An 18748-nucleotide genomic window follows, 5' to 3' on the forward strand; every position below is an offset into this window, starting at 1 on the left:
GTTTACCCACTAATTCCGAAAAATTACGAAAATAAATCTGATGATGTTCTGCGTTTATATTTCCTACCCTTTTTACTCGACACTGGCTATAGACAACACTTGAGAGCTCAAGTCCATCCAAGAAAGAAAAATTTGATGATGGAGATCGGATGTAGTGCGTAAAGTATCATACAAGTTCTACGGCTATGACGGATTTCATTTTTACCCCTAAAAAAACGACGGGATGTTAGAAGTTTGAGGTCTCTGTCTTGTCTGTCTGTCTGTGTGTGTCTGTCGGTGGCATCGTAGCGGTTTATGCGTCGTTGGACTAAAAGTAAATATGGCGATGTATAAAAATGTCTACATATAAAATAAAAATTGGTCCGAGTATTAGAAAGCCAATACTTCAAAATGTTTAAGTCTTATCAAGTCGGAATATAAAAATGACTAGGTACTTTCAAAGTATACAAATGTCTAACTCTTATCAAGTCGGAATATAAAAATGACTACTTTCTTTACATAGGTCCAGGCCCCTATTTCACCAAGTTGACAGGTTCTACAAACTATCTAATCTTGGCTCACTGCCTGCGCACGACCTTCTTGAGAAAGCGATTATTGTTATAATTTTAGCCATTTATTCCTTAATAAATTTTACATGCATACATTTTCGTTTCTCATAATAAATATAACAAAGAGTAATTTTAAAATACATCGCCATATTTACTTTGGGTGCGTACCGATCGATATAACTTTTTTTGATATATTTTTAGTCGTTATAACGATCATTTGATATAATGATTGTATTATATAACAACAAATAATATACTAACAAATTGTATAATTCTTATTTAATATAATGATCATTTTTTCTAATAACATTTATTATAACATACTTTGAGTATAATGCTTATTTCCGATAATAAATAAATTGTATAACACAAATTCTTTCTAAAGCACAGTTAGAATAGAAAACAATTGTACAATAGATTAGATCCATCATTTATCAGAAAAGTAGATTAGGTTAGAACTGTGACCCCTACACACAACGCGCTGCTACCAGAAAAATAGGTTAGGTTAGGTTAGAACTGTGACCCTCAAACATATGTACTGCTATCAGAAAAGTAGGTTAGGTTAGGTTAGAACTGTGATCCCTTCAAAAAAGAATAAAATTAATTCATGAAATGTTTTATACTGTTTGCTGGTTATATTATACTAGTCGTATATCAATAGATAGTTATGCCATATAACGGTTATTATAAATAAGTGTTATACGAAATAATGATTATACAAAATAAAAGTATATATTTTGTGGTTATACCAAATGTTAATTATGTCAAACGAATGATTATATCCTTTAAATATATACGAAATGTTGTTATATCAAATGTTATTATACCAAAAAAAGTTATACCAATCATTACACACCCATTTACTTTTAGTATCGCAACATATTTATATTTGGTCTAATATTTACTTTTAGTCCAACGACGCATAAACCATCGTAGCTAACGGATGAACCGATTTAGATTTAGTTTTTTTTGTTTGAAAGCTGAATTAGTCGGGAGTGTTCTTAGTAATGTTTCATGAAAATCGGTCCACTATGTCGGGGTTTTTCAAAATTTTAATTCTGTGGTTAGGTTATCAGTATCACGCATTCGGATCGCACGAGCGAGACCGCTCTTACGGCCCGGCCACGACATTGGTCTAAGCGCGACAGCGGTGAGCGGCAGCGGTGAGCGGCAGCCATACGTGCGAATGAAAAGTCCCATCGCTGTCTCGCTCCAATGTATATGACCGTCACTCACCGCTGTCGCGCTTAGACCAATGTCGTGGCTGGGCCGTTAGGCACTGGTCCCACCGCGAGCTAGTAAGCTATGAGTTATCGGCTATAAAAACGAACAAAAGATAATCACTCCCGTGTGAATAAAAGAGACACGGCGATGTTTATAGTTACTCGCCCAGCGGTGAACTATCAAAATCGCCGTGTCTCTTTTATTTACACGGGAATGCTTATATCTTTTGTTCGTTTTTGTAGCCGATAGCTCATACTACTACTACATATTAGCTCGCGATGGGACCAGTGCCTTAGTCCGTTTTCTCATTATCCGATCCGATATCGGATGTCGGAAGGATTTCAATAGAAAAAATCCAAGATGGCGCCTGTAATGTATGGGATATCGGTCCGACGTCCGATATCGGATCGGATAATGTGCAAACGCACTTAGGGTCAGTTGCATCAACCACATTTGACAGACACATCATCATCACGCAGCAGACGTCATTTGGAACTTCCCATACAATAAAATTTAACGAACGCTTTTACGCTGACAGACGGTTTAATGCAACCGTTAGTCTAAAAATGGGTTAATTTACAAAAGGACGTTATAAAAACACATATTTCTTCCATGATTGTATTATTTAAAAGTTACAGACATACTAGTATAACAGTAACCGACAATATACAATAATTTCTTTACACTACGTCAATACATAACATACCTAAATTTAGGTATTTACTTATTTCATAAAATAAAAGTACGATATTCAAAGTGATAAAAGGCAAGTGAACATTTACAAATGTTTTAAAATGTCATGTTTGATATTACCTAGATAGAATATAACTAGATTTTTATAAAATACATACAATGTGCCATTTCGGGAACTGATTAAAGATGTTAAATAATTTTGGATACTGATAAAAATCATAAAATATGGATTAGTTTATTGACCCAAATTTTTCATTTCATGTTAAGAGATTTACTACACAAAAATTAAAACTAAAAGTCTTACTAATGATAATTGGTTAAAAATTCGCCATCACGAGGAATTTACAGGAATATACAATAACCGTACAATAACTTTATAGTAATTACAAATTCGTTACAATTTTGTACCTAAAGGAATCTAAATAAAACTGAATTTGGTCTTGAATATTTATTTCTACTGTCGCTTTGTAACTCATTCCAAAACATCTGAACGCGCTTTTATGCTCATAATATTAGAGTGCCCGTGTGGTGCCGGGTTTAGAATTTCACCACCCCCTTTCTTCCCGTGGGTGTCGTAGAAGCCGACTGTGGGATATGGGTTAAAATTGTGGCGTAGGCGAGGCTGGCAACCTGTCACTGCAATGTCACAATTTTAGTTTTCTTTCAACCTCTTTTTGCCAAGAGTGGCACTGAAACTTGAGTAGTTCATGTGCTCTGCCTACCCCTTTATGGGACACAGGCGTGATTGTATGTATGTATGTAATATTAGAGTCGTGCTCAGATATTTATGATTTTGCAGGTGTTTAAGATGTAGTACAAAATGTTGTCCTTCGTATTTTGACGGAAACTCACGAACGTGCCATGTCACCTCAATCAGTCTCAGTACAAGAAGTACTAATGTTGGCCGAACTAGCACGACAAATATAGGTTCCGAAAAATACGATGGAAATCTATTATGTACATCTGTAGATGCAATAAAGAGGCACACTGACATTATATCCCGCCAGGCGGCGCCTGTGCAAGTGTCTAGACATGTCACTGTCATTCATGTGAGAGAGAGAAAAAAATATCATCTTCTCGCCCTCACGTATGAAATTCTTTATCTGTGCAATGGACTAATAAGGTGGCGCCGTCTACCATAACCTTTGAATGTGCCTCCTCATTGAATACGATTATACAGACAAATAATTATAATCACATGGCCACTACAGGGAAGCAATCCTGTGAACCATCTAATGAAGATTATTGGCAACAATCATAATGGTTGTGTATTACACGGGGTTTTACTTTTATTGTGTCTAACTATTCTAACAGATTATTTAATATTACCTAGTGATTCTATTATTTACTGTGTCTTGTCGTCATCTTCCATAGAGAATTCGCTGTCTAACACCACCTGTAACAAACAATAATATCTAAATATATAAAAGAAGAAGCTGACTGACTGACATATCAACGCACAGCCGAAACCGCTGGTCCTAGAGATTTCAAATTTGGTACGTAGGTTCCTTATATAGTGTAGAGGAGCACTAAGAAAGGATTTTCCAAAATTCACCTCCTAAGGGGGTCAAATGGGGGTTCAAAGTTTGTATGGGGAAACAAGATTAGTTTGACTATTTTATTCGAAACTTCACAGGAAGATTCCTTAAGACATATGACTGAATACGTGTTTCAGGTTTTTTGAAAATTTAACCCCTAAAAGGGTGAAAAGGGGGTGATAAAGTCAAAAAATCAATATGGGTATCGTTTTTATGGTTTATCGGGTCGCTGATCACGATAAATACAACGTTTTTAAAATCTAATGAGGCGGAAGTTAAATACTTTCTCCCCTGTTGTGGTGCAATGGGGTTTCAATATCAAAAAAATATATAAAAGAAGATATTGACTGACTGACTAACATATCAACGCATAGCCGAAGCCGCTGGTCCTAGAGATATCAAATTTGGCATGTAGGTTCCTTATATAGTGTAGAGGAGCACTAAGAAAGGATTTTTCAAAATTCGCCTCCTAAGGGGGTCAAATGGGGGTTCAAAGTTTGTATGGGGAAACAATGTTAATTTCACTGTTTTATTCGAAACTTCACAGGAGGGATCCTAAAAACATGACTAAAGACGTGTTTCAGGTTTTTTGAAAATCTAACCCCTAAAAGGGTGAAAAGGGGGTGATAAAGTCAAAAAACTAATATGGGTATCGTTTTTACGGTTTATTGGGTCGCTGATCACGATAAATACAACGTTTTTAAAATCTAACGAGGCGGGAGTGAAATACCTTCTCCCCTGTTGTAGTGCAATGGGGTTGGGGGTGCAGTGCAAAAGAAGAAACTGACTGACTGACTAACTGACATAATATATCAACACACAGCCGAAACCGCTGGTCCTAGAGATCTCAAATTTGGCACATAGGTTCCTTATATGGCGTAGAGGAGCACAAGAAAGGATTATTCAAAATTCTCCTCTTAAAAGGGTGAAATGGGGGTTCAAAGTTTGTATGGGAAAACAAGATAAGTTTGACTATTTTATTCGAAACTTCATAGGAGGATTCCTAAAGACATATTTATTTATTATTTATTTATTTCAAAAATAGTGATACAGCATGACAGTATTAAATACTAAATCACTGCAAAACTAAAAACTAAAAACAAGTACAAAACATTTTTTATACATGATAAACTGTTGAAAGACGTACATCCATCCTCTCGCAGAACCTCAATAATTCATCGCGCACAGCACTCCATCTGCCAGCAAATAAATCGCACTCAGGTGCTGATGCTAAGAGAGCATTCAGGAGGGGCAAAGGGCGAACAAGAGGGGATTTTCTGTGAGACACGGTTCGTGATACTGGGCCTACAAATAAACCACGATCACGAGGCCGGAAATTGACTCTGGTCGGCATAGGGACATAAAGGCGCAGTAATTGCGCTACGAGTTCAGGACAGTCTGATTCACCTCGTAAGACGCCACAGGCTGTAGTGAGATGCTTAAAATTTCGTCTTACCTCTAAGGAGTTGAAGCCTAAACAACCAAGCAAATATTTGGTTGGATATAAAAAGGGTAATACCCAAACTCTTTTTTATATAAGAACCGGAGGAACACTTTCTGTATTCTCTCCAGGAGCAGGATGTAGGATGCCTCATAAGGATTCCAAACAGAGGAAGCTGCTTCAAGCTTACTACGGACTAATGAAGTATATAGAAGCTTTACAGTATTCGAGTCTTGAAAATCCCTCGCGTTCCTAATAATGAACCCTAGCCTCTTGTAGCAGTCACGAGCTAATGTTATCATATGCTCGTGGAAGTTTAGATGCGAATCGAGAATGACGCCCAGATCGCAAATAGTGTCAACCCGGGGTAATGGCTCCGATCCCAGGTAATATTCATAGTAAAGCGGATGACGAGCCCTGCTGAATGTCATAACGGCACATTTAGAGGCATTAAACGTCAGCTTATTTTGGAGACTCCATTGATGCACTCTGTCCACATCTACCTGGAGAGATACACAATCCGAGACCTCTTGGACACCGTAAATGACTTTGAGATCATCAGCATAAAGCAAGCACCGGGCAAATTTTAGAGTTGTTGCTAGATCATTTATCATGATTCCAAAAAGCAACGGTCCAAGTATCGAACCCTGGCTAACACCAGAGCGAGTGTGAAAGGTTTTAGATACGAAACAGCCGTGTTGCACATACTGTTTCCTGTCAGCCAAGTAGCTCGCAAAAAATCGGAGCAGCTGTGGAGAAAACCCAATACTGCACAGCTTGGCCAACAAGACGTCATTATCTACTTGATCAAAGGCTTTTTAAAGTCTAAGTACAACACGTCTACTTGTATGCTCTTGTCTAGGTGACTCGCTACTGAGTCAGCCAGGGTTAACAGATTAGTTTCCACTGACCGCCGAGACCTGAAACCATGTTGGGAGTCACAGAGGTAAGGCCCAATTTGGTGGGCAAGAAGTCGATTTATAGTAGACTCAAAGACTTTGGCCACCGACGAGAGGATAGCAATAGGTCGATGATCCTCAACCAGGGTGTTATTGCCAGTTTTAGGTATAGGCTTAACTCTCGTTATTTTCCATTTAGTTGGATACTGCCCGGTACTTAAGACCAAGTTGAAAATGTGCATCATAGGTGCCAAAAGCCACTCTTTGCAACCTTTTAAAATAAAAGCAGGGAGATTGTCAGGACCAGGTGAGCTTCGTGCTTTTAGACGACCCAACGACACTTCTATATCTGTCTTCGAAATATTATTAATATGGACATAATTCGCGTTACAACCCCGGTCCTCGAGTAGAATTCTTTGGGAATCCAGATGAGGTTCCTCAGGAAGAAAGACCGACGAAAAGTAATTAGCAAAAGCTTGAGCCGCATCGCTACCTTGAAATTCTTCCCCGTTATAAGAGACTAAGGACTCGAAGCCACCTTTAGCTCTGAGGCTACTAATATGTTGCCAGAAAGCACGGGGATTGGCATTAAGCCTACCTTCCATTTCACTGGTGTAATTATCATAGGCGATATTTACACGAGATTTGATGTCAGCTCTAAGCCTCGAAAAAGAGTTGTACACAGATCTATCTCCACTACGCTTCCAGTCTCGATGCAGGCAAGCTTTAGTCCTAATATCACGAATAATATCCGACGTGAACCAGACCGGATAGCGTCGGCTAGGTTTGTTAGATCTCAGCTTTCTAGGAATGCTGCTATCAAGGAGACTGTAAACAACTTCGTAAAATGACTTTACAGCCGCATTGACATCATGCGTACCAAGGACCTCATTCCACGATACCTTGGAAAATAATTTATATAAAAGGACATAGTTTCCTTTGGCAAAATTCCAGTCTTGGCTGGAGTCAACGTTGCTGGGTTCTGAAAACAGAGGACTATGTTCGGACGGTTTAAGCGGCACAGCAATTTCCAGCGGAGGATGATACGCGTCTCGATGAGGTAATAGGCCCCGTCGTCTATCTCACTAACCCTTACTCCACTGGAATGACCTCGCACCAGCACAACATCTAACACTCCTCCAAAAGCATTCACCACGCCATTCGTCTCATTCAGATTACAAACTGTAGTAAAGTAACAGAAGTAGCTAAGTATGTTAACAGAAGAGTATTTAGGATTTAAATTTAAGTCACCAAGAATCACAACAACACCATTTAGAGAGTCAATGATAGATTCGACTTTATGGAAAAAACGCATGTAAACGTCGTCAACGGCTCTAGGGGGTATATAAATGACACACACGTGACAGGCCGTTTGTTTCAGCGAGAATGACGCCCATAAGTCTTCACATTCGGAGGTCTCCAGCTCTGGTCTACGCCGCAGAACGATACCTGGCCGTGCCACCAAGAATACACCTCCACCTTGTTTCCCAGTGGCACGGTCACGCCGGAGTATACACCAACCATCACCAACCAGTTCGGAATCATGTACACAGTCAGACAGCCAAGATTCTGTTACACCCACAATATCACAGTCAAGTGTAGGAGTTGTATTCCGAAAACTTTTCAGCTTTGTATTAAGGCCCCTGACATTTTGATATATTATGGTTAGGGTCGGGAAAGCAGGGAACTTACTTGGCTTGCACCGGCTTAATACTTGATCTTCGAAATAACCACATTTTGACTCTAGCGTTTTCGGGCCAGGATTCAGCAGAGATACATTTGTCATAGTGAGTAGCAGGAACGCTTATTTTAAACGATTTGTAGTTTCCTTTTGGCTTGAGCTCTTCAACAATGCAGTCAGCATTTGGGCATAATGTCTTGAGATATTCACGCACTTCGTCGGCCCCCGATACCATATTCCATAAATGGATATACCTACGCAATTCAACTGCTTTCAGGGTAGTAATATCAGGACCGCCAGTACAGCGTATGGATGTCAGTCGCCTTTGCTTCATAGCGTCTTTAGAGGGCGCCCGGCTGGGCTCGACATGATCATTAGTCTCCTTACGATTGCTTTCTGCATGCTCGATTTGTTGGGTATTCTCGTTGGGTTGGGCATTCTCCGGAAGTACAGTTTCCGAGGTGTTATATGGTGGTGTTCTATCCAAAGTCTCGACATTCTTAGGCGGCTCATTTCTAGTAATGACTTTCTTGGTACATGCGAATTCATTCTTATTATTACCAGCCATGCAAGAAGTTCGCAATGGGAGACATGTACTTGCAGCTCCACCCGACTTCACTATCTCGTTAAAGAGGGGTGGTGGGCTCGAAGTCATTGGCAAATTGCGGGACCGGATTAAACCCTCCACTTCCTGCAATCTTTCACTTACCATTTCTATTTTGTTTGTACAAGTGGTAAGGATCGCATGGTACCCGTTAATGGCAGTAAGGGCATCAGCCAGCCGCTCTGATAATGAGGTTATCTGTTCCCGAAGCAACTGGACCTCCAAATCGTTAGGGAAGACTCCTGAGGTGTCTTTCGCAGGGGAGTCCTGCATCATGCGCGGTTGCTGCTGGAATTGCACGGTCTGCAAAGGCGGAAGAGCCAGGCCAGTCGGCGAGGACGGTGGGGGGCTTTGAACTAAGGAGGGTTTGCGCAATGCCACATTTTTAATGCACGCTGGGGTTCCTACCGGAGTTTCACAGTTGAACCCACCCTTTTTCGCAGCGCAGACACATTCAGGACAAACCCAGGTAGCCTTTTCAACCGGCGAGAGATATCTGCCGTTACAGTCGTAGTGGTACAATTTCCTACATGTTGTGACCATGCACTCCAGGTACTCCTCCCCCACTGCATAGACTAAACTAAATAAAGGAAGACGTGTAACTCAGTACATCGTTTTATATGTTTGACTCGTAAAACAATAGATGGCATTACTATACTCTCGCGACAAATGGTATTGTTCAATTCACGAAATAATTTCATTTAAATGACCTAAGTCGTATTATTTCAAAATTTGGAACATGATCGTACAACATTATCACTATATAACACCGAAATTAACAAAAACAATTAAGTCATTTTTTACCAATCGGGTACTTGAATCAGATTCAATTCATGGGAAGTGTTTTGTACGTTTGATGACTAATAGCAAACATTATAATCCGGTAGATGGCGCGTATGCAAGATGCACAACACTGCATGCTAAACAAAGTTGGCATATTGAAGATAAGTTTTAAATTCAATTTATTTATTGTTCGAATGTGAGTAGTTAAAATCGCTGTCAATAGAAATTGCCAACAATGGCAACAATGTAAACAAACCATTATACAAAATATCAATATTTTAGCACAATTTTATTATTTCAAAGGTTGGATTTAGCCAGTATCTGATGAGTTAGAATGAAAATTAAAGACATTTTGACAACGTACAAGGTTTGTTTACATTGTTCACAAATTCTATTGACGGCGACTTTATAAATGATGAATTGATGATAGGGTTAGTATTTTGTAACATCACAATCTGCCAGAATTTGGCGTACAATACTCTTGACTCTCAATATGCACATTCATTATCATTAGTATTTGTTTTTTTTTTTGCACAAGTTTTAACGATTATTCTAAATTATCTTGGATGTACATCCCAGAATAGGCAAAATATGCTACGTAAAATATTACAACCCTAAGTGCGGATGTCAGGAAGGATTTCAAAGGCGAAAATCAAAAATGGCGGCTTAAATATATGGGATATCGGTCCTGCATCCGATATCGGATCGTATAATGTGAAAACGCACTAAGACGGAAGTATTACTTTCAGATTATTTTATTTTTATTACTATAAAAATGTTTTACCACAAACAGCTACATATATCAGCACGACAGAGTCAGATGGCACTATTATCAGAATAAGACAGAAGTTGTACGATTTGCGGCTAATTTATGATCAACATTCATCATTTCATCATCGATTTTTTTAAATATATGAATGTGGAATAAAACAATATATTTATAAGTCAATTTTATTAATTAAATTCTTTGAAAAGTTTCTTAATTATCATGCTAAGTGTTGAAATGCATTGAAATATTTATTTTCAGTACAGATGGTGTTTTTTTTTACGCACTAGTGCGAGAAGTGGTTCATTACGAATATATGTCAGGTCGAAACTTCGGAGGGCCATCTGTACTGAAAAACGTCGTACGATACACGTGCGAAAAGGAAATTCGTAACTCGTGTCGATTTTTACGCACTTGTATCGTAATGCACTATTTCCAAGTAGGCATATTACAATGATATGAACGTCAAATAAAGCTACGCCGGCTTTAACCCTACGCCTCAGCCACTTTTTTTCAAAATACACATGCAAAAGTATTCATAAAGAAAATATTAACAGACTGCTCTATGGAAATTAATTTCAATAAATTATACAAAGTACAAAGCTACTATGCTTAATAAGAGATGTTAGAGATACTGTATAGAGTCTCTAAGTGTCAAGGTATATCTAAAAAAAAAAAAAAATATACATGATGAAGAAAAAAAAAACGAACTGATACAAATAAAAAATAACTAAAATAACTTTAGAGTTTTAAAAGACTCTTGATGTCTCAACTAAAGAAAAAATATATATAATGCCGCCGCGGGGCGGAGCGGCGGCGGGGGCCGGCGGCCGAGGCTCAGGCTCGGCGATCAGCCACGACAGCGCCAGCTGCAGAAGGCTCGGCGGTCAGCCGCGACAGCGCCGGCTGCAGGAGGCTCGGCGGCCAGCCGCGACAGCGCCAGCTGCAGGAGGCTCGGCGGCCAGCCGCGACAGCGCCAGCTGCAGAAGGCTCGACGGCGACGGAGCCGGCGCGACGGCGCACGGGCGCGGGCTTGTGGGAGCGGGGCTAAGCCGGCTCGGGCGCGGCTCGAACAAGCGGGCGCAGGCGAGTCCATGCACACAGGGTACACGCTCGATGGATCTAGAACGTTATTCACAAAAGATGTACTCGTGTAATGCTTTACTTGTCAGTTCATACCTATTATTCAGGTCTTTTAGTTTCAATTCTAATTTGTGAAATTCATCGGAGCGATGGTTCAACTCCTGTGCTGTCAGGTCAAGTTGGTATTGACAGTTTAGAAGCTCATCGCTTAAGGCAGCTGTTACATTTTGATGTATTTTGAATTTGCTTAGCTTTAGATATTTTTTAATTTTATTTGACCCTTTCAACGTCACTCTGGGATCACTGCCGCCCTCTATGTGCACAGACTGTTTTAAATCTACAGGGTCTTTCATTGGGGAGCATGATGCACTGTCATGAACCACATCTAAATCAAATATATTATATTCAGCAAATATACTTAAATTGTTTTCAGCCAGAGCGGAGTTCCCGGAGCAATACTTGCAATACAATTTTGAATCCGACTCCTGCAGTTGCTGCTCGAGGTCCCGGATGCGTTGTAATGCCTGCTCATGTATCTCTTGGCATTGCTGGAACCGATCAATGACTGCCTAGAGGTCATCCCGTTGTCCTTGCAGGTCTTCATACTTGACATCTTGGTTGGCTGATTGCTGATTTTTGAGGCTTGTGTTACTTGACATCTTGGTTGGCTGATTGCTGATTTTTGAGGCTTGTGTTTGTTTCATTCTAGCCACCATCACATCCCGGTGTGTTGTAACCTTGCTAGTTTGTTCTGTAATATTATTCATCATGTGAGATATTGAAGCCTAAATGTATTGTTAAAATATATTAAATAGGGCTTATAACAGGATATAATGTGATTAAGATACAAGAATATGGAACCACAGCCTTGATTTTGTTAACAAGATTTCATATAACAAACTTTGTAATTCACTTTGTTGCAAGTTACACGGTATAGCAGTGAGTAAGGTTTTATTATCTCGAGTTGGTTTAACAAAGAAAATGTAAATATGGAAGTTAAAATACTATTATGTACTTCAAATGTTTACAAACAGAAAACACAAAAATAACCTATGCCAGTTACTAGTTCTAGACAAATAATCTGAAAAACTACACTTAAATATTAAGTAAGCTATACCCATCTGTAAAAAACGCTAATTAATTATAATTTTAAATCTTGAACGCTACTCCGTTGACGGTTGGCGTAGTTTTTTCGTCAATATTTGGCTTCTTAGGCTGCATGAAAACTTATGATAACACTTTCTCATTTTAATTAAAATACGATACATCACTGTAATTCCTTATATTTTACATTTTTAATATTTATAACACATTATTGAAATGATACACGCACGAAGCTTGAATTTGACGTTTAACCCGGTCGGTGTTGCCAGTCCAGGCGTTGGTATCTCCTGCGAATTGCAAAGTATGCGTTAGGGCCCGCACAGACGGGTGACTCAATTTTTTTGTCTGCGGAGATCGGTCTATGGGCTAGTATGAAAGTGTGCACACGTTGCGACGCAACCTTTTTGTCTGCGGGTTCGACGAGTGACGACAAGCCTGCGACGTAACTGTCTCATTCTCTATATGTTTCAATGCAAGTGCGCACACGGTGACAAAATAGTCGCCGGTCGGTTGTCATTTTGACAGTTATCACTCAACCGCCTGGGCGAACGTATGTTATTATTCGAAAAAAATATAATTTTAAATGCCGATTGTTGAAGTCGACATTGATACCTGTCGTTTAATTTCAATTCTTCATTTTTGTATGTATACAACATATACAAGAGTAATGAAAAAGTTTGCGAACTCCACAAGAAATATATTATAGATCTGCTGCTGTTAGTTAAAATTTTTGATTTCGGAAAGGCATACAAAAAAAATGTGATGGAAAACAAATTGAACAGTAAATTAAGAATATTAAAAAATATGTAAAATACTTTTGTGTTCGTATTTTATTTAATCATTCCGTAATTTAACTGTACCATTCATTCCGTAAAGCTAAATCAACGTTTAAGTCACAGCAGCGAGATGCGAAATTGCATGACCACATTATTAACTAAAATTAGTGGCCATACAATTGTACACTTGTTGCTAGTTATTAGCCGGGTCCACACGTCGCGAGGCAATGTGCTCACGCTCCAAAGCTCCAGGTTGCGCGGCCGGGGAAAACGCACGCATTGCCTCGGCCGAGGCACATCTACATATCACGACTGCCGCGCGAGAGAGGATTGAACATTTGCCATAATATTGGGATATACCTACTAATAAAAATACCCAGTACAGTCGAGAAATACATTTCTTACTCATCTAAGTGCGTATTCACATTATCCGATCTGATATCAAAGATATATTGAAATATTCTATTTTCTCTGCTGATATGGACAGTGGACCTATACATCTTTGACATCCTTCGTACATCCAATATATCTTTGGTACATCCGATATGGGGTCGAATAATGTGAAAATGAAAACCCAAGTGCGAAGTGTTGAAGTGTGTTTTCCCATTATCCGATCCGATATCAGATTTCGGACCGATATCCCATACATTACAGTCGCCATCTTGGATTTTTTCCATTGAAATCCTTCCGACATCCAATATCGGATCGGATAACGTGAAAACGGATTAAGGTTTAATATATGTAGTACAGAAAACTCACCATAAGATCTAGCTAGATGAAGACGTTGCTTTGATGATGTTGATGCATAAAAAACATTAGCAACGCTACTAAATTAGAAACACGTGTTTAGTTTCGGACGACACGCCTATAAGCAACCTACATAATTTGGTCGAGTTAATTTGAAATGTCAAAAACAGTGCTAAGTAATTTGACATTTCAATACTAGGTAAGTATAACCAAAGATATATATGGAATAAAATAAAATATTATATACGTATTTCTAACAACGATTCAATTAAATGGGCAGGGAATCAAATTCCTTGACTGTATAGCTGTAGGTGCCTAAATAAAGATTTTTAATACTTATGGGTACCGATAAATTTATATAAATACAGTAAAGGGCGATAAAACTTGCACATCGGTCTTTGGAAAGAGACAACGTCACATAAGTGATTGGAGAGTAGAGTAGGTAGATAGGTACCTCCCTATGGGCCTATGGGTTTTATAAACACACAACAAGTAGGCGCGAACAATTCATACTTACTTTTCTATGATTCAACTTCACATCATACTTATTTTTCTAATATTCAACTAGAAAAAAAAAAGCGAAAAACAACAACATAATTCTTTTTAAACACATAAAAAAAAACCGGAGCTGGGTCTCGAACCTGAGATCTCAAAAATGCAAGTCAGATACTCTAACCCCTAAGCCAAAAAACGAGGTGCCGCCGGCTCAAAATATTGAATCATATTCAGATGTGGTTACTCGGCAATGTAATTAATTATTATCTCACTAGGTGGCACTTTTCAACATTGAAAACAGCGCCATCTGTAAATAACTCGAAAACTAAGAGGTACCAGCGACGATAACTCGCGTTAAGTAGGTCGCTACACGATGTACTGAGTTACCAATCTTTCTTTATTTAATTAATCTATGCCCACTGCCAGCTCTAGCTGACAACCACTGCACAGCATACTGTTATTTAAGTCCTCCATGTCAATCCGGGACTTGCGATTCTATGCAAAGACGCGTTGCAAATCGGCGTAGCAAATCGGCGTAGCGCGTAGCACGGGCGGCGTAGCGGGTGTAGAAGCGGGCTGACAGACCGTAGCCGATACAGTGTAGGAGAGACGTCACATTCACATGTATTGCTGTATTTCGCCGCGACGGGAACTCACGATCGTGGCGCAGTGGTTTGACGGCCGGCTGCTATGTCGTTGACCCAGGTTCGATCCTCACAAAAATACAAAAAGTGGAGGAAGTCACTTTGACCGACGAAACTGCGTCGCAACTGCTATCCCGCTCTAGGACAGCCCACTGGGCGGAGTCACTTCACTAAAACAGTTCGAGAGCAACAAGGAATCCGAATACAAGCTCTCCACCAATCACAAATTAATAAATAAATAATGTCACAAAAATCCAAATATTCTCAGAAACACGTCCGCGTTCGACGGCTAAGCGATATATGACTTATACATGTGACTAAATACATGTTTCAGGTTTTTTGAAAACTTGACCCCTAAAGCGGTGCAAAGGGGGTAAAGTCAAAAACACAATATGGGTATCGTTTTTATGGTTTATCGGGTCGCTGAACACGATAAATACAACGATTTTAAAATCTAATGAGGTGGAAAATAAATTTTCTCCCCTGTTGTTGTGCAATGGGGTTAAAATATCCAAAATAGCCATAAGTATAGGTTTAGTTTTTATATTTACTTCTGGTTCAAGAGATTTCAAATTGACACGGATGTTCCTTAGAGGACCACTAAGAAAGGATTTTTCAAAGTTCACCTCCTAGCATGATAATTTGACAGGGACAGGGACAGGGACAGGTACAGGTACAGGGACAAGAACGGGATAGGGTTAGGTTAGGTTAGGGATAGGGATAGGGATAGGGATAGGGATAGGGATAGGGATAGGGATAGGGATAGGGATAGGGATAGGGATAGGGATAGGGATAGGGATAGGGATAGGGATAGGGATAGGAATAGGGGACAGGGACGGGGATAGAGATAGGGGAGGGACGGGGACAGGGATGGGACGGGGACGGGGACAAGGATAGACATAGGGACGGGGATAAGAATACGGATTGGGGTCGGACTAATCGGTCGGCAATCGATATCTAGGCAGTGTAAAATGCAGGTGGCTCAGTGCGAAGGGATTAGTAAGTAGGCATCGGCGAGTATCCTGCATCCGTAATAACTATTACATTCAATGTGCTGTAAGAAGATCGTTGTTTGCTTGCCTTTTATATGTTTACGTTTGCAATAAGTATAAGCAAAATGGAAAAAATTGTAAGCGATAATGCAAGGAAGTACTTTTTACCCTACCGACAATAGCGTCGAGATACTGGCTATGTGGGTTGTATGAAGTTTCCCCAGTATAAATATTTATCTAAATATATAAAAGAAGAAGCTGACTGACTGACTGACTGACTGACTGACATATCAACGCACAGCCGAAACCGCTGGTCCTAGAGATTTCAAATTTGGCACGTAGGTTCCCTATATAGTGTAGAGGAGCACTAAGAAAGGATTTTCCAAAATTCACCTCCTAAGGGGGTCAAATGGGGGTTCAAAGTTTGTATGATACCTTCTCCCCTGTAGGCCTAGCACATGATGGCCGCGAGAGTATGTCGCCGCGAGATAGATGACACGTCTCCTTCTAACTGTATTGATGACATAAGGACGGGTAGTCTATCTCGCGGCGACATACTCGCGCCAATCATGTGCTTACCCTCCTGTTGTGGTGCAATGGGGTTTAAATATCAAAAAAATATATAAAAGAGGATATTGACTGACTGACCGACATATCAACGCACAGCCGAAACCGCTGGTCCTAGAGATGTCAAATTTGTCAAGTAGGTTCCTTATATAGTGTAGAGGAGCACTAAGAAAGAATTTTCCAAAATTCACTTCCTAAGGGGGTCAAATGGGGGTTCAAAGTTTGTATGGGGAAACAAGATTAGTTTGACTATTTTATTCGAAACTTCACAGGAAGATTCCTTAAGACATATGACTGACTACGTGTTTCAGGTTTTTTGAAAATTTAACCCCTAAAAGGGTGAAAAGGGGGTGATAAAGTCAAAAAATCAATATGGGTATCGTTTTTATGGTTTATCGGGATAAACACAACGTTTTCTAACGAGGCGGAAGTGAAATACCTTCTCCCCTGTTGTGGTGCAATGGGGTTTAAATATATAAAAGAAGATATTGACTGACTGATTGACATATCAACACACAGCCGAAACTGTTGGTCCTAGAGATTTCAAATTTGGCACATAGGTTCCTTATATGGCGTAGAGGAGCACTAAGAAAGGATTTTTCAAAATTCTCCTCTTAAAAGGGTGAAATGGGGGTTCAAAGTTTGTATGGGGAAACAAGATTAGTTTGACTATTTTATTCGAAACTTCACAGGAGGATTCCTAAAGAAATTTGACCCCTAAAGGGGTGCAAAGGGGGTAAAGTCAAAAGCACAATATGGGTATCGTTTTTATGGTTTATCGGGTCGCTGATCACGATAAATACAACGATTTTAAAATTTAATGAGGTGGAAAATAAATTTTCTCCCCTGTTGTTGTGCAATGGGGTTAAAATATCCAAAATAGCCATAAGTATAGCTTTAGTTTTTATCTTTACTTCTGGTTCAAGAGATTTCAAATTAACACGGAAGTTCCTTAGAGGAGCACTAAGAAAGGATTTTTTAAAGTTCACCACCATAATTTGACAGGGGCAAGGACAGGGACAGGGATAGGGACAGGGACAGGGACAGGGACAGGAACGGGATAGGGTTAGGGATAGGGATAGGGATAGGGACAGGGACAGGGACAGGGACAGGGACAGGGACAGGGACAGGGACAGGGACAGGGACAGGGACAGGGACAGGGACAGGGACAGGGACAGGGACAGGAACGGGATAGGGTTAGGGTTAGGGATAGGGATAGGGATAGGGATAGAAATAGGGGACGGGGACGGGGATAGGGATAGGGATAGGGGAGGGACGGGGACAGGGACAGGGACGGGACGGGGACGGGGACGGGGACGGGGACGGGGACAAAGATAGAGATAGGGACGGGGATAAGAATAGGGATTGGGGTCGGAATAATCGGTCGGCAATCGATATCAAGGCAGTGTAAAATGCAGGTGGCTCAGTGGGAAGGTATTAGTAAGTAGGCATCGGCGAGTATCCTGCATCCGTAATAACTATTACATTCAATGTGCTGTAAGAAGATCGTTGTTTGCTTGCCTTTTATATGTTTACGTTTGCAATAAGTATAAGCAAAATGGAAAAAATTGTAAGCGATAATGCAAGGAAGTACTTTCTACCCTACCGACCATAGCGTCGAGATACTGGCTATGTGGGTTGTATGAAGTTTCCCCAGTATAAATATTTAAATAGGTAAAATACATACATATTCGTACCTACTACCTACGCTGTGGTCGCTTTGTAACAATTCTACAATCATTGCAAGAATTTATTTTAAAGCAATAGTAATATGTGTAAGGTACAGTCAGCCAAAACCGGACCGTACAGCAAATAGATCAGTTACAATGGCCCTCCAGTCGAGAATTGCCCCGCTTTACCTTAATCGAAATAATCGCGGACATCTGTACCTACAAAGAAACCTACGGATCCAAATGAAAATCTTATTTTTTGTAAACGTTTCAATAAGAATACTTTTATTACGCGGGCGAAGCCGCGGGTAAAAGCTAGTATTATATAACAGTTAACACACCAAACAAAAAATGGCGCTCTACCTACGTCAGATACCGGTCGCAAATTATAACTGCGCGCTTGTATGGAGAGAACAGCGGGTTAGCTCTGTCATGTCAATACGGACGAGCGTTAGATAACTTGCTAGGATGTCAATTTTGATGATATCTGACT

The 18748-nt window shown here is 39.9% G+C and overlaps 1 protein-coding gene across 2 annotated transcripts in view; it reads right to left on the minus strand.

The window, feature by feature from the left end:
- Positions 1 to 2382: 2382 nt before the first annotated feature.
- The window catches only part of LOC125238309 (GDNF-inducible zinc finger protein 1-like), a 30280-nt gene continuing 13914 nt past the window's right edge, over positions 2383 to 18748 (minus strand). For both annotated transcript variants that reach the window (XM_048145600.1, XM_048145599.1), the window contains exon 12: positions 2383 to 3861. In XM_048145600.1, coding sequence (XP_048001557.1) covers positions 3811 to 3861 — 51 coding nt within the window. In that variant the 3' untranslated portion in view covers positions 2383 to 3810. The remainder of the gene's footprint in view (positions 3862 to 18748) is intronic.

Source organism: Leguminivora glycinivorella, chromosome 23 (genome assembly GCF_023078275.1).
Source record: "Leguminivora glycinivorella isolate SPB_JAAS2020 chromosome 23, LegGlyc_1.1, whole genome shotgun sequence".
NCBI lineage: Eukaryota > Metazoa > Arthropoda > Insecta > Lepidoptera > Tortricidae > Leguminivora > Leguminivora glycinivorella.